The sequence below is a fragment of the Saimiri boliviensis genome, chromosome 15 (genome assembly GCF_048565385.1).
Source record: "Saimiri boliviensis isolate mSaiBol1 chromosome 15, mSaiBol1.pri, whole genome shotgun sequence".
Classification (NCBI taxonomy): Eukaryota; Metazoa; Chordata; class Mammalia; order Primates; family Cebidae; genus Saimiri; species Saimiri boliviensis.
The window spans coordinates 26,792,054-26,808,856 of NC_133463.1; the positions used below are offsets into that span (position 1 = coordinate 26,792,054).

General features: G+C 42.4%; 1 protein-coding gene and 1 pseudogene across 4 annotated transcripts in view; one reads left to right on the plus strand and one right to left on the minus strand.

The window, feature by feature from the left end:
• SPAG1 (sperm associated antigen 1) overlaps window positions 1–12,178 on the minus strand; it is a 75,909-nt gene extending 63,731 nt beyond the window's left edge. For 2 of the 4 annotated variants that reach the window (XM_039464883.2, XM_074386803.1), the window contains exons 1-4: window positions 12,054–12,178; window positions 11,619–11,708; window positions 7,682–7,823; window positions 3,282–3,441 (exon numbers count right to left, since the gene is read on the minus strand). In XM_039464883.2, the coding sequence (XP_039320817.1) occupies window positions 3,282–3,441; window positions 7,682–7,821 (300 nt within the window). In that variant the 5' untranslated portion in view covers window positions 7,822–7,823; window positions 11,619–11,708; window positions 12,054–12,178. Of the gene's footprint in view, window positions 1–3,281; window positions 3,442–7,681; window positions 7,824–11,618; window positions 11,709–12,053 lie in introns of those variants that run through there. The other 2 variants (XM_074386805.1, XM_074386804.1) reach the window with 1 other exon arrangement.
• On the plus strand, window positions 3,513–4,320 carry LOC104650088 (ubiquitin-fold modifier 1 pseudogene; annotated as a pseudogene).
• Window positions 12,179–16,803: the final 4,625 nt, after the last annotated feature.

Here is a 16,803-nt window from a genome sequence, read left to right on the forward strand (position 1 = left end):
TGCTTGAACACTTTTTGTTCAAACACGAATACGAAAATTAAAACTGATTATAGACCTAGATGTAACAGTTAAAACTATAAACTTTCTGGGAGAAAACTTAGAGGTCCTGTTAAACAAAGATTTCTTAGATAAAACACAAAAACCCAAACAACGCACAAAAAAGGATTTAATCAAAAGTTAAAACTTTTACTCTTCCAAAGATAGTGTTAAAAATAAATTGAAAAGATGGCTAGGCATAGTGGCTCGTGCCGGTAATCCCAGCTCTTTGCGGGGCCAAAGCAGCAGGATCAGTTGAGCTCAGGAGTTCAAGAATAGCCTGGACAACAAAGTGAAACCCTGTTGGCACAAACAATTAAAAAAAAAAATTATCCAGGCATGGTGGTACACATCTGTGGTCCCAGCTACTCGAGGCAGAAGTGGGAGCATCTCTTGAGTCTGGGAGGTCAAGGCTGCAATGAGCCATGATGGCACCACTGCACTCCAGCCTGGGCAACAGAGCAACGTCTCTAATAAAGAACAAATATTTGACAACTCAATAATAAGAACACAAACAATGCAATTTATTTTTTTAGCAGGCAAAGGATTTAAAGACACTTTACAATAGAAGTTACGTGAAAGACAATATCATTAGGCATTAGAGATATGCAAATTAAAACCATAATGAGATACCTGGTAGGATGGCTAAAACTAACAAAACTGACCATACTGTGTGCCGACCAGGATGTAAAGCAGCTGGAAATTTTTCATATTGCTGTTCAGGACTGCACAATGGTACAGCCACGTTGGAAAACATTTTGGCAGTTCAAACACAGTATATTTAGGACTCAGTATTAAGTAGGTTTTAGGCATCCACTGGAGGTCTTATCAATGTAAGTGGGTAAACAAACTATAGGGTGTTCATACAATTCAATACTACTCAGTAACTCAAAGGAGTGAACTATGGACACATGCAACAACATAGATTAATCTCGAAAGCATTATATAAGTGAAAGAAGACACGCAGGCACTCAATAACATACTGTGTAAGATTTAAATGCAAGTCTAGAAAAGGCAAAACTATTGTGACAGTTCAGTGGTTGCCAGGTACCAGGCGGTGGGTCTACACTGACCACAGGTGGGCAACAGAAAACTTTTAGAGGTGATGGAAATGTTCTGCATCATATCCATTTGTCAAAACTCAGTGAAATGTACACTACAAAGCTGGTAATTTTTATGGAATGTAAATTATACCTCAATAAAACTGATTAAAAGAAGTCTGTAAATATTTAAGAAGAAATTTAAGTGACAGATCCATGAAAAACAACTCAACTTTATTAGTAATCAAAAAATATGCTACAATAGCCCTGTCCTTACCTGTAGTTTTGCTTTCTGTGGTGTCAGTTACCCACAGTCAACTGCAGTCCAAAAATAGGTGAGTAAAATATAGTAATGTATTTTGAGAGAAAGAGAGATAGCTCATATTCACATAATTCTTAAAACAGTATGTTGTTATACTTGTTGTTTTTTGTTACTGTTAATCTCTAACTGTGCCTAATTTATGAGTTAAACTTTATCATAGATATGTATATATAGGAAAAAAACACAGTGCATTTAGGTTTCAGTACTAGCTGCAGTTTTAGGCATCCACGAGGGGGTCTTGGAATGTATGCTCCAAAGATATGAAAGGATTACTGTACTACCATTTTTTTCAACCATTCAATTGTCTAAAAATGATTACTGTATCTAGCTAAGAATACCTAAAAATGGGCATCATTCTCTTTTTTTTTTTTTTTTTTTTAAATAAAGATACCAGGTCTCTCTGGTATCTAGGCTGGCCTCAAAGTCTTGAGTTCAAGCAATCCTCCCTGAGTAACTGGGACTACAGGCACACACCAATGCACCTGGCTTGGACATTCTTAAATATCGTTGAGGATGGTGTATAAAGGTACAACTTTTCTGAGAACACAGAAATGTTTGAAAAGCCTTAAAAAACATTCAAATCCTTTGATCAAACAATTTAAAGCTTTGTATCTCTCTCTCTCTCGTTTTTTGTTTTTTTTAGACAGGGTCTCACTCTGTCTCCCAGGCCAGAGTGCAGTGGCACCATCACACCTCACTGCAGCCTCAATCTCTCAGGATAAAGCGATCCTCCTGTCTCAGCCTCCTGAATGGCTGGGACTACAGGCACCTGCCACCACGTCCAGCTAATTTTTGTAGAGACAGCTCTGACTACATTGCCCGGGATGGTCTCAAACTCCTGGCCTGAAGTGACCCTTCTACTTCAGCCTCCCAAAGTGCTGGGATTACAGGTGGTATAAGTGACCACACCTGCCAAGCAGTTTGAATTCTAATAATTTATCCTGAGGAAATAATCAGGGAGGTGCAAAAAAATTACAAATCCCAGCACTTTGGGAGGCCAAGGTAGGTAGATCATCTGAGGTCAGGAGTTCAAGAACAGTCTGGGTAACATGGTGAAACCTCGTCTCTAATAAAATTACAAAAATTAGCTGGGCATGATGGCAGCCACCTGTAATCCCAACTACTCTGGAGGCTGAGGTGGGAGAATCACTTGAAGCCAGGAGGCAGAGGTTGCAGTGAGCAGAGATATCACCACTGCCCTCCAATCTGGGCAACAAAGCAAGACTATCTCAAAATAAATAAATAAATAAATCACAAACATGTTTGTTTATACAGCGCTATTTATTGAAGCTGATCAAATCATAGGTTTTTAAAAAATAGGACAAAATATTATTCAGCCAATTTATTTATTTATTTACTTATTTATTTATTTTAATTTATTTATTTATTTATTTTTTGAGACGGAGTCTTGTTACCCAGGCTGGAGTGCAATGGCGCGATCTCGGCTCACCGCAACCTCCGTCTCCTGGGTTCAGGCAATTCTCCTGCCTCAGCCTCCTGAGTAGCTGGGATTACAGGCACACACCACCATACCCAGCTAATATTTTGTATTTTTAGTAGAGACGGGGTTTCGCCATGTTGACCAGGATGGTCTTGATCTCTCGACCTCGTGATCCACCCGCCTCGGCCTCCCAAAGTGCTGGGATTACACGCTTGAGCCACCGCGCTCGGCCTATTCAGCCAATTTAAATAGACACATATAGGGACATGCACATACACACAAATTTGCAATGTTCCCCAGGTGTAAAAAGCGACCAATCCTGCCTAATTGCTACTAAAAAGCCCTTTACTGACAAACAAGAAGCTGAGGATTTCAGATAAGCGAAGTAAACATATATGCAACGTCTCAACAATATCTACAGAAAATTGGTATTACTCTATACCTTTATATCACCATCAATTTTTTCCCATTCTTCAGCTGTAAAACTGGCTGCTGTTGCTGCTGGTTTATCTTTCCTCAAAGCTCTACTTTCAGGGGCCAAGGCTTGAAGGTGCTTTTCACAAAATTCTGTAAGTTCAGGATAATATCCTTCCTCACCAGACCTTAAAAAAAAGTTTTAGAGTTAGCACCTTATGTAGGATCCTCTAGACCAGCGGTTTGCAAGCTGGGTTCCATGAGGCCCAGAGGTTCTGTCGAGATCTCAGGGGCTGCACAACATTGAAAGCTGCACTGTTGGCTGCCCAGTCTCCTTCCTAAACCCGGACATTCTCCATTTTCACCTGCTAATCTATGGAATGATACGATGAAGAAAAAAAAGAAACTCCAAAGAAATTGATTTTCATCACACACTTTAAAAATGGAATAAGGATGAGTGAGGCAGGGTGGTCCCCAGCCCTGTAGAGGAAATGGGGCTACTCTGTGGAGTTGACATGGGTTCTAGGTTCATCCTGGCACCACCATTTCAAAGGTTTCCTTTAAGATCATGCCGACGTCTGACCCAAGGCTGCTGTATAAAGGTGTACTTTCTGTTCCTGAAAGTACACCTTTCACAGCAGTCTTAAAGTTTGCAACAGAAGAATTTCAAGTTCCTGCTGCAGTAAGTGCAGTTATTACCAATGATGGAATGGAACAAATCCTGCACAGACCACTGGAAATGTTTTTCTAAAACATGGTTCAGAACTGCAAATTATTCCCAGAGATCGTGATGGAAGTTGTTAATATCAGCTGCATGGAACATACAATTACCTTTCAGAATAAATACTGGTATTTTTTGTTCTTGAAAAATTGAAATCAGGCATTTAACACACTATGAAAACACCAAGAGTCAATGAATAATGAAAGATGTCCCTTTCTGTTGTCTGTACTCTTCATGTGAAGAGAGAATGCTTATGAATGAAGGGTACTACAGTTAGAGAAGATTGCTACCTCACACACAAACAGGTAGTTCATTTGGGGTAAATGGATTATTTGACTGTTTTATAACTGAGAGCTTCTGATAATTTTTTAGAAAACATTTGAAACATTAAAATTTACTGAATCTTACATGTTTGAGTTAAAAATATAAAAAGAATTATGGATCATGAATGGCAATTTGCTTGATAGCATCTGGTTCGCAGACTCATAGATTGATTTTTTTTTTTTTTTGAGACGGAGTTTCACTCTTGTTACCCAGGCTGGAGTGCAATGGCACGATCTCGGCTCACCGCAACCTCCGCTTCCTGGGTTCAGGCAATTCTCCTGCCTCAGCCTCCTGAGTAATTGGGATTACAGGTACATGCCACCATGCCCAGCTAATTTTTTGTATTTTTAGTAGAGACGGGGTTTCACCATGTTGACCAGGATGGTCTCGATCTCTTGACCTCGTGATCCACCCACCTTGGCCTCCCAAAGTGCTGGGATTACAGGCATGAGCCACCACGCCCAACCCATAGTTTGATTTTTAATTAAATATATAGTTTATGATGAAGTCAACAAATATCAATGAATAGTTAACTATATTTAACTTTTATCAGGCTAGGCACTATAGCTCAGGCCTGTATTCCTAGCACTTTGGGAGGCCAAGGCAGGAGGATCACTTGAGGTCAAGAGTTCGAGAATAGCCTGGCCAACATGGTGAAACCGGGTCTCTACTAAAAGTACAAAAATTAGCCCGTCATAGTGGCAGGCAGCTGTAATCTCAGTTATTCAGGAAGCTAAGGCAGGAGAATCACTTGAAACCAGAAGGCAGATGTTGCAGTGAGCTGAGATCGTGCCACTGCACTCTAGCCTGGGTGACAGAACAAGACTCCGTCTCAAAAAAAAAAAAGAAAAATTTTTATCATTTTTTTTTACGTTTCAAACCTCATGTATCATATAAATTTCAGTTTAATATCAACCAAAAAACCAAAATTTTCTTTTTTTTTTTTTTTTTGAGACGGAGTTTCGCCCTTGTTACCCAGGCTGGAGTGCAATGGCGCGACCTCGGCTCACCGCAACCTCCGCCTCCTGGGCTCAGGCAATTCTCCTGCCTCAGCCTCCTGAGTAGCTGGGATTACAGGCACGTGCCACCATGCCCAGCTAATTTTTTGCACTTTTAGTAGAGACGGGGTTTCACCATGTTGACCAGGATGGTCTTGATCTCTCGACCTCGTGATCCACCCGCCTCGGCCTCCCAAAGTGCTGGGATTACAGGCTTGAGCCACCGCGCCCGGCCAAAATTTTCATCTAAAAAAGCTGAATACTATTTTCTCTTCAACATATGTATATTTTTATATGTTTATTTTGTACATGATATTAAACTTATAAGTTCAATATTAGTGACTGGCAGAAAGAGAATTTTGGGCTTCCTTTTAACAAGGAGTTTCTGTTCACAGTTTAATTTTTTTTTCAAAGAGGTAGGAAGAAAATGGCAGATAAACAGCTTAAACAAAACACCCTGAAATTCAGCCACTCAAGGAACAGAATTCCTTCCTTAGTAAAATGGAGACATCTGTTCCTTTTATTTTTAAGAAAAATCAATCTTTTTCCATTCTCTTGTAGGTCTGTTCACTCTTATATTTCCAGAAAAATATAAATTTTATTTCCAAATTAAATTTAAAAAAAATAATTCAATGTTCAATACATTATAACTGAATTAGGCTATTTATGGAATTTCTTAGAACCAATATTATTATAACTGTAGCTTTCCAACTGTTTCATCCAATAAACTTTTAATTTCTATTTATCAGTCCTTGGCCAAGCATACATGATAATATTCTGCTAAAAAAGGGGGGAGGGGAACAATTGATATTATTGAGTTTTCACTTTCCATTCCAAAAATGATGATGTTATTACATCAGCAACTGGCTGGGGACCAACAAGGAAGACAGGAAGCCAAAGGTGATGAAAGAGAAAAAGGAAAGAACCCAGTGATAAGGAATAGGGATAGAGAAATAAAGAACCATCACAGAGCAATACGAATACTAGATGCCCTGGAAAGTAGCTCATGCTCCACAAGCAACTTCTGCAATCGAACTCTGGTCTCCAAAGGAAAATAGCTCAAGAGATCCAAAAGAGGCCTCAGCACTTTGGGAGGCCAAAGCAGGAGGAGTTTGACATCAGCCTGGGCAACATAGTGCGATCCAGTCTTAAAAAAAAAGAAAGAAATCCAAAAGAGGTGTCACAGGTTGGTACTCCTCAGGACAGTGTTTCTTAAGTGGGTTCCTCGAACACCTGCGTATCAATCAGCCAGCTCCATTGTTAAAAACACATGTTCCCGGCCCATGCCCCAGATTTCTTAAAGCAGAATCACTGGGAATAGGACCCTCAGATGTGCATTTTTCACAACCATATTTGATGTATTTTCAGTTGATACTACCTTCAGGCCTCCCTGCCACCCTCCATGTAATCAGTGTGCAGTGGGTCACCCTCCTTTGTTGTCAGGTGATATGAAGTGAGAAAGTGCCAGATAACTTGATCAGCCTAGGCTGGTGAGATAAGCTTAACTTCTAATAGCTTTTGGTTTTTGTTGAGACTCTGTCACCCAGGCTAGAGTGCAGTGGCACAACCAGGGATCACTAAAGCCTCTAAGGCCCAAGCAATCCTCCCACCTCAGCCTTTTGAGTAGCTGGGACTACAGGCTCAGATAATTTATGTATTTTTTTTGTAGAGATAGGATTTCACTCTGTTGCCCAGGCTGGTCTCGAACTCCTGGGCTCAAATGATCCGCCTGCTTTGCCCTCCCAAAGTGCTGGGGTTATAGACATGAGCCACCACACCCCAACCTAACAGCTGTTTTCACAGCTACTTTACTTTCTCCTAGAAAATGTAGAGAAGGCAAGAAAAATGCTCTCCTGGATACTAATTAGCCTAAGTCTCATGCTGGCAGTAGACGTAGGTGAAACTCTCCAAACTAACCACAGAATCAAAACCACTATTTTGGGACCTACCCTGCATGGTCAAAAACAACAATCTCAATATTTGAGAATTTTCTGCAATATTTCTTCTTCTTAAGATGGAGTCTTGCTCTGTCACCAGGCTGGAGTGCTCGAGATCTTGGCTCACTGCAACCTCCACCACCCAGGTTCAAGCAATTCCCTTGCCCTAGCCTCCTGAGTAGCTGGGATTACAGGCTCATGCTGCCACACCTGGCTAATTTTTTGTATTTTAGAAGAGATGGGTGCTTCACCATGTTGGCCAGGATGGTCTCAATCTCCTGACCTCATGATCCACCCACCTCAGCCTCTGAAAGTGCTGGGATTACAGGCATGAGCCACTGCACCCAGCCTTCTACAATATTTCTAATCTAGCTTTTACTTTTAGAAGGCAACAACAAGATAATTAAAATTGTCATACTAAAACGTGAAATGATTTTTAAATGCTTACCTGAGCACACAAAGAATTTTTTCCAGATGTTTAACATCTGAACATTTTTCAATGTATTTGAAATCCAGATGTTCAATGGGAATTTTAAATGTTTTTGTTGTTCCAAAGCCCCACAGTGATGGATAATCTTTGGTGGTCATAGCTGAAATACAATATTAAAAAGTGATTAATATATAAATAATACTCAATTTAGATAGTAGTAACCATGTAGGTACTTCTTTGTATTTTTTTAATTTAAATTTTTTTTTGTAGAGACAGGGTCTCACTATGTTGCCCAGGCTGGTCTCTAACATCTGGCCTCAATCAATCCTCCTGCTTCAGCCTCCCAAACTGCTGGTAAAGCAAACATGCTTGTAAAGCATGAGCCCCATTGTGCCTGTCCCACCTAGGTGTTCCCAGACCAAACTGAGGGTTGGCCTCCTAGTTTTCATGGTCCAATAATGAGATGCAGATGAACTGAGGAGGAAGAGAATATTTCTGCAACCAGTTACAGGGAGAAGGCCTGGAAATTATCACTAGACCAACTCAAGATTACAAAGTTTTCCAGAGCTGATATACCATCTAAGCTATATGTCTATGTGTAAGTGTGCATTCATCTAAAGACGTAAGAGATTAACTTATCTTAATCTATAACTAAGGTCTGAGTCCTGAAGACCTTCCTCTAGGGTCTCAGTAAATTTATTTAAATGGTCCAGGTGCTGGGGCTATTGCCCTTATCTTGTCTTCAGTGAAATCACGGAGGTTTGGGGAGTTCCTTCAGCCTCCCAACTCCCCCCGCATAAACTTGTTTGTGGAGGTCTGGGGAGTTTCTTCAGACCCACAATCAAACTTGTTTAATCCTAAATGGGTCCTCCTAAAACTTCCTTTGTTATTTTGTCATGCTTTAAGGCCCAAGAAAGGCCTCAGTAAAACTCTGGGTGGGCTTTTGTTATATCCCAGCCTTTGTATAAGGGCACTGGCTTTTAATATTTAACTTAAATATGCAGTACTGAAACAGTTGTTATGGAGGCCTATGTTAGTGAGACCTGGCCTGCCACACAGGTACTTCTGTATAAAAGGAGGTGGAATGTTTGGTTTTTTGTTTTGGTTTGTTTTGGTTTTTGAGATTGTGTCACTCTGTCACCCAGGCTGAAATGCAGTGGTGCAATCGTGGCTCACTGCAGCCTGGCCTTCTGGACCCAAGTGATCCTCACACTTCAGCCTCCTAAGTAGCTGGGACTACAGGCATGGTGCCACCACTTCCAGCTAATTTTTCTTAATTTTTTTTTTTTTTTTTTGTAGAGATGGGGTTTTGCCTTGTTCCCAGGCTGGTCTCAAACTTCTGTGCTCAAGTGATCCTCCTGCCTTGGCCTCCCAAAGAGCTGGGATTACAGCTCTTTGGGAGGCCAAGGCAGGAGGATTACTGGAGCCATCATGCCCAGTCCATCTAGGTACTTCCGTAGAAGTAGAAAAGAAGGTAGAGACGGGGTGCAGTGGCTTATGCCTATAATCCCAGCACTTTGGGAGGCCAAGGCAGGCAGAGCACGAGGCCAGAAGTTCAAGACTAACCTGACCAACATGGTGAAACCCCATACTTACTAAAAATATAAAAATTATCTGGGAGTGGTGGCAGCCACCTATAATCCCAGCTACTCAGGAAGCTGAGGCAGGAGAATTGCTTGAACCTGGGAGGCAGAGGTTGCAGTAAACCGAGATTGCGCCACTGCACTCCAGCCTGGGCAACAGAACAAGACTGTCTCAAAAAATAAAAATAAAAATAAAAAAAAAGAAGGTAGAGGTTTTTTTCCCCCAGGAAGTCTCTTCATTTTGAATTCCCTATCCTTGATAACAGCAGTTAACATGGAGTGAAATTACTGTGTGCCATACATGGATGACCTCACTCAATCTTCACTTAAGCAAAGCTGGAATACAATGACAGAGCAGGTTGTGGTGCCCAAACTGCTTTTTAAGATTTTTAAATGTTAATTTTGAATGACCTTCTTCTACTTTAGCTGTTTGTTAACATCCCAAACATCCTTTGTGATTCACCGCAAACATAAATAATATCCTGTCTGTAACTTTCCTTACACAATCCTTTTCCCCACTCCCTGCCTCCTCCTTCTCCCTACCACTCTCAGCCATGAACAGCTCCCAGAACTGTGTTCCAAGGGCACTCTGTACATACCTCTCTCTCTTTTATTTTTCTTTTTTTGAAATGGAGTCTCACTCTGTCACCCAGGCTGGAGTGCAATGTCACAATTTCGGCTCACTGCAACCTCCTCCTCCTGGGTTCAAGCTATTCTCCTGCTTCAGCCTCTTGAGTAGCTGGGATTACAGGTGTGCACCACCACACCCACCTAATTTTTGTATTTTTGGTAGAGACAGGGTTTCACCATGTTGGCCAGGCTGGTCTTGAACTCCTGATCTCAAATGATCCGCCCGCCTTGGCCTCCCAACTGGGATTACAGGTGTGAGCTACAGTGCTGGGCCCTGTACATATCTCTCTCTTAGCACATATTTGAATTATGTTTTATTTGTCTTCCTTTCTAGATTGCGAAAGAGCTCACTTTATTTATCCTTATAGCTCCAGGGCTAACGTAACAAGTAGTGCCTATACCCCTTCAGAAACATTTGCTGAATTCAATTGAATTGGGACTATCAAAGCTTAAAAAACAAACAAACAAACAAACAAAAAAAAACCCACTGGATTAAACCCTATTGGACAATAGTTTTAAAAACAAGAAGTAGAGGCCGGGCGCAGTGGCTCACGCCTGTAATCCCAGCACTGTGGGAGACAGAGGTGGATGGATCACAAAGTCAGGAGTTCAAGACCAACCTGGCCAAGATGGTGAAACCCCATCTCTACTAAAAACACAAAAATTAGCAAGCCATGGTGGTGGGCATCTGTAATCCCAGCTACATGGGAGGCTGAGGCAGGATAATTACTTGAACCCTGGAGGAGGAGGTTGCAGTGAGCTGAGATTGTGCCACTGCACTCCAGCCTGGGTGACGGAGCAAGACTCCATCTCAAAAACAAACAAACAATAAACCAAAAGTAGCAATGAGTCTAATTCATAGAAGTATTTCTTTCAACCCTCTGGGCATCTGGTCATATATTAGACCTCTGCAGAAAAAGAGGACACTGTCCATTTCTCCAAACTCCTGCCGGCTTTGACTTAGGTATAAGATATAGATGACAGTTCTTAGACTTCAGGATGAGACCCAGCTGAGAAATCAGATGTGGCTTTCACACCATACCTGCAGGGCCTATTGATGAATGGCTCCCATGACAAGGATAACCTTAAGAGGTAGAAGTTACAGGAAAGCAAGATGAAGAACTTGTAAATTATTGATGCTTCCCAGAACAGAATGGGTTGCCCTAGGATAATTTTTCCAAAGAGCTGGGGGATCTTTGGTGGAAGACATGTAAACATCTTATGGGATTAAAATAGATTATCTCGAATTGAAGGTATTTTGCAACTCCTGAGATTTTATGATTTCAATAAAATATGATTAAAAACATATAAAATGACAGAGCCATCTCTTAATCAAATGAATTTCATTCTGAACACCGTTTTAACATTTCTGACAATCTTTTTGCTTTAAAGACTAGTCAAGTGCAGTAGTGAGAACAGAGAAACAGTACAAGGAGTTGGCTCTAAAACTGAACAATCAATTGGGAGAACTCACTACCTTTGGACCAAGTCTCTCTGAGAATCCTTTTTGAAAACTACCATGCTTTTTTTTTCTTTCTTTCTGTAGGATACACCTTCTCAAGATTACCGAATGTCCATCCCAAGTTCCAAAAAACAAGTTACACAATACGTTAGAACTCTTCCACCTCTGTTCGCAAAGTCTTTGTCTCGAATTGGGAAAATCTTCGGTCCTAGCCGAATTTAATTGCTCCATCATCCTGATCCACACCCCCCTCCCATTTTCGCGGCCAGTTTGGTAATACCTCCAGTGCAAATTGCTCCGGCCTGGTAACGCGAAAAGCTGGGTCTCTCCCACCGAGGCACCGTCTTTCCTCCACAGGGCCGAGCGCCCCCTGCAGCCAGAGACCGAAAAGAAACGGCATCCTAAGCCGTAGCAACGGTTTCTGTGTACAGCGGCGCCGGGACCCGGGAGCCCCACAGCCCCGCCGCAACGGTCTCTGATCTCTCCCCAGCCCCCGGGCTTGGGTCACCAGGGCTGAGTGCGCCGGTAGACCCGGGAACTCCAGCGTTGCCACCGCGCCCCGACACCCGGCACCGTCCCCCGCGGCCTGGAAAGCCCCGTGTGTCCCCAGGCCTGGAAGAACGTCCACCCCACGGCTCCCTCTCCCTCACGGCCCACCGCCCCTGCGCCTCCCCGCCACGGCCCCTCGCCCCCGCTCCGGGGGAGAAGGACTGACATGCGGCACGTCCTCTGTTCCCGGCCCGCAGGTACACACAGGCACTCGCCTGCTTCTCAGCGCCCCGCCTCGGGGAGGTCGCGGCCGCACCAGCTCCGGCTGCGCCGCAGATGCTGAGGGAGGGGCGGGTCGCCCGGCCCCGAGCCGGAGGCGACACGGCCTGTGGGTCGCGGCCGGGGCGGGGATTAGGCCTCTGCCACGCCCCGACCCGCTGTCCCGCAGATCTGCCCACTGGCCCGGGGTTCACCCTTCGCCGCCTTCATTGGCAGAGGACCGTTTGAGCAGAAGAGTTGGTGTGAGAGGTCGCCTTCCTCTCGTTTGAGTTTCAATTTGTTGTAGAGAGTTAAAACGCTGGCATCGGCCAGGCACAGGGGCTCCCGCCTGTAATCCCAGCACTTTGGGAAACCGAAGCGGGAGGATGGCTTGAGGCCAGGAGTTCGAGACCAACCTGGGCAAGAAAGTGAGCGCCTGCCTCTACAAAAAAAATTAAATAAAATTTTTATTTTTTATTTATGTATTTGGGTTTTTTTGGAAGCAGAGTCTTGCTCTGTCGCCCAGGCTGGAGTGCAGTGGCATGATCTTGGCTCACTGCAACCTCGGCCTCCCAGGTTTAAGTGATCCTCGTGCCTCAGCCTCCCGAGTAGCTGGGATTACAGGCGCCCACCACCACACCTGGCTTTTTTTGTATATTTAGTAGAGATGGATTTCACCATGTTGGGCAGGCTGGTCTTGAAATCCTGACCTCAAGTGATCTGCCCTCCTCAGCTTGCCGAAGTTCTGGGATTACAGGTGTGAGCCACCATACACACCTGGCCCATAAATAAAATATTTTTAAAAACGCTGTTACTGTTCTGTTATCCTGGACTGCTGTATTCCCTGCTAAGTAAATGAATTTCTTATTTAACTATAAAAAGTAATTAAACTTTCAGAGTTGTTGAGAAATGCTGAGTGTATGGTAAAATATAGTCTGCTAATAACGATGGCAAGGAGAATCTAGCCACCCCCCACCCCCAGTGGAAAACTACTTGGGGCATTCTAGAGTGGCAAGACAGTATATGTAAACCATACACCGGTTAAAACAATTCTTTAAGCACGGGACATGTAACCCGGCCCCCGTGGCTCCCTCGTGGAGAATACTTTCTAATTGGTCTGTGATCAGTGGTAAGCAGGCACCAGCTGCCTACCTAGTTTATATTGGTTCTATGAGGAAACACAGAACACCTGTTTGTTAATAATAATCACCTGTTTAGAGAGAATAATGAGTTAGCGTCTGCTCGAGGCCTTCAGCCTGGAATGCTGTCAGCCCTCTGAGGCTCTCAGCTCAGAAGACTGTTGGTTCCCCCAGATAATCCCACTTTGCTGTTCTATCTGGGTGTCTGCTTCTGAATTCCTTCAGCACTACCTGGGTGGGGGTCTCTACGGCCTAGCTGGTCTCAGTACAGAGTGCATTGCAAACAAGATTCACTTATCTCTTCCTGTTTAAAAAAAGAGTAAATCAAAGACAAGATTCCCTCTTCCTTTTCAAGCATTCCACATTTTCTGAGTGATGGTTATGAGTCAGGCACCATATGCAGCACAGGGATGAAAAGGTGAATAAGACAAAATATTAATACAGTTCAGATGAATAAAACAATAGCGGTTACTTGTCCGGAAATTTCAGTTTTATAATTTCAAACTAATTAAAATAGATGAACATCAAAGTTTATTTACAGTGCCTGACAGTTCTGTAAATGTATTTCTTTCCCTTTTGCACTTTAATTACAGACCTGCAGTCTGCTACCAAGCACTATTAGTGGCAAAAATTCTAATGCTCAGCAGCACACAGTGGCTCATGTCTGTAATCCCCGCACTTTGGGAGGCCAAGACGGGCAGATTGCTTGAGCCCAGGATTTCAGACCAGCCTGGGCAATATAGTGACAGGTTGGCTCTATAAAATAAAAAATTTAAAAAATGATCACTTTAGTGAGCTTCACAGAGGTGTAAGAAGATATCATCCAAGAAACAAAGAGATAAAATGAGGCCTGGTAAAGTTACTTAGCTAGATAACAAGGGGTGGTGTGTGTATTTGGACCCAAATCCTTGCACCAAAGCCCATATTGTTTACTGATCTCTTAATTACTAACCAATCCATCAGTAAGTCGCATTGGCTCAATCTCAAAATGTAACTCACAGCCAGATACTTATCACCTCCACAACTACCTGGCCCAGCCACCATTACCTCTAATTATTACAGACGGTCTCGTTTCCTTGCTGCCACCTGTCCTATGTAGTCTATTCTCATACAACAGCCTAGTAATTCTTCATGCCACTCTCCTGCTTACTGTCCCAATGGCTTCCCATCACAGCACCCTAAGTGAGATGACCTCTTCTGTCCACCTCTACAACCTCATCTTCTCCCACTATCCCTCCTGTCATGAAGTTTGAGTCACATGGGCTTGATTCTGAAGTGGGAACAGGATTAAGCTCCCTTTTCACCCCAGAGCTTTTACATGGAGTGTTTTCCCTATTCCAGTGTTGTTCTTTCTCATCCTTCTGTCCTCTCTGCTCAAATAACCACTCCACCTAAACTTCTAACACAGAACTCATTCTAAGGAAAGATGAGAACATGGGTGTATTATGTATGATGAGGCAACTTGTCACCCAGTCTGGAGTGCAGTGGTGCAATCTTGGGTCACTGCAACCTCCACTTCCTGGGTTTGAGCAATTCTCATGCCTCAGGCTCCCAAGTAGCTGGGATTATAGGTACACACCACCATACCCAACTCATTTTTTGTATTTTTGGTAGAGACGGAGTTTTGCCATGTTGGCCAGGCTGGTCTTGAACTCCTGAGCTCAAGCGATCCTCCCGCCTTGGCCTCCCAAAGTGCTGGGATTACAGGTGTGAACCACCGTGCTCAGCTTTCTTTCATTTTTTAATTTTTCATAAGCCCAATCTCTTACGATAGCTATCTTAAAGCACTGTTACCTCCATATGCCCTATGATTACTTGTAATCATAATTCCTCCACTTTGATAATGAAACTGAAGTTAAAAGAAATAAAGTGAATTGGCCAGTCATTGAGTGGCAAGACTGGATTTGAAATCTCCATTTAGCGCTTTTCAGTGTCCACAGTCAGTAAGCCATTAATAGAGTGCCAAGTTATGTGCTAACATCGAGCTCAAGGTTACTAATTTTCTTATTTTAGAGCACTATTCAAAAGAATATTTTTTAAGGCAATTTTATGTCAGTTTTTTTTCTTGAAAGTCTAGGTAGGCAAGAGGTAAAATTACTTCTAGTTTCTAAATGAAGGGAGCACAAAAAGATAAGTGGCTGAGAGCAGACTGAGTTCCAGCTGTAATACTTTTTGCATGAAGTTCTTCTGCCCAGTTGGCCAGGTAACAATATTCAATTAAACTACTGCTACGCAAAGGATTTAGAAGAATTAAGATAAGTGTAACTCTATTATCTCGTAAGTTGGGGTTTATCTGTTTAGGAATCTGTCATAAAGAGATACCATGTATTGGTATTGCCATATCTAAAAAGTTCAAGAAGGAATATACCAGAATTATAAAATTAAGAAAGCTCCATTTTATTGCCAGCCTGGGCAATGTAGTGAGACCTCAGTTCTACTGAAAATCAAAGAATCAGCCAGCGCGATGGTGTGTGCTTGCAGTCCCAGCTATTCAGGTGACAGGATTGTGAGTCTGGGAGATGGAGGCTGTAGTAAGCTATGATCATGCCACTGCACTGCACAACTCCCTCCTCCTACAACAGAGACCCTGTCTTAAAAAAATAATAATCTCAGCATGGCAGTATTTCATATAGCATGTAATAAATTTATAGAACATAGGAAGATGGTAGTAAAAATACAGGTATTTTTTTACAAAATCATTGACAATATTTTGAATGTCAAAGCCCAACATAGGTATTAATAAAGTTGGAATATATCAAATCTTTAAATTGCATGTCAGGATGGTGCACATGACATTCCAGAACCATGGAACCCCTGAACAGAGTATCGTATAGTGACCATTAATTCAACATCCCTAAGATCAAGGCTAAAGATTTAAACATTAATCCAGTAATTCAGTGTAAACCAATGCTCCCCTTCCCAATCCTTGACTCAGAGTGTCGCTCAGTGCATCAGGCTGGAGTACAGTGGCACGATTATGGCTCACTGCAGCCTCAAATTCTGGGGCTCAAGTGATCCTCCCACTTTAGCCTCCTGAGTCACTGCCTGTTCTTTTTGCTTCCTAAAAGCAGAACTGCTGACTTTAATGAGTGATTACACCTGTGAAACTGCACTTGGCTTACTGAATAGCCTGCTTCTTTGCTTGGGGTTGATTTTGCCTTACAGAAGGCAACAACTAAAGTTTCCCTTCATTATTCTGAGATTTAAAAGAGTCAAGCATTATACGAAAATACAGAAAGGCCTGTACCAAATAATAAATGAAAAACTGAACTCAAGATGATGTATGCATATTGACATCAAGCACAATGGTATACTTCATATCAAATGACATGTTGACACAGAACAGTGGTTTCCAATAAATTTATTTAATCACAACTTCAGAGGGTTCTAGAAACTTGCATTTTTAACAAGCACCACAGATGATTCTAGGTTTTAACTAAAAGTGTGGTTTGGGTAAGCAACTTTACCCTTACTTGTGTGTCAGATTACATATACAGTAAAACAAAAAGTCATGTAATGGAACAAAAAATTGCTTTATACAAAATATTAAATACAATATGGTCTTAAAAATCAAATCAT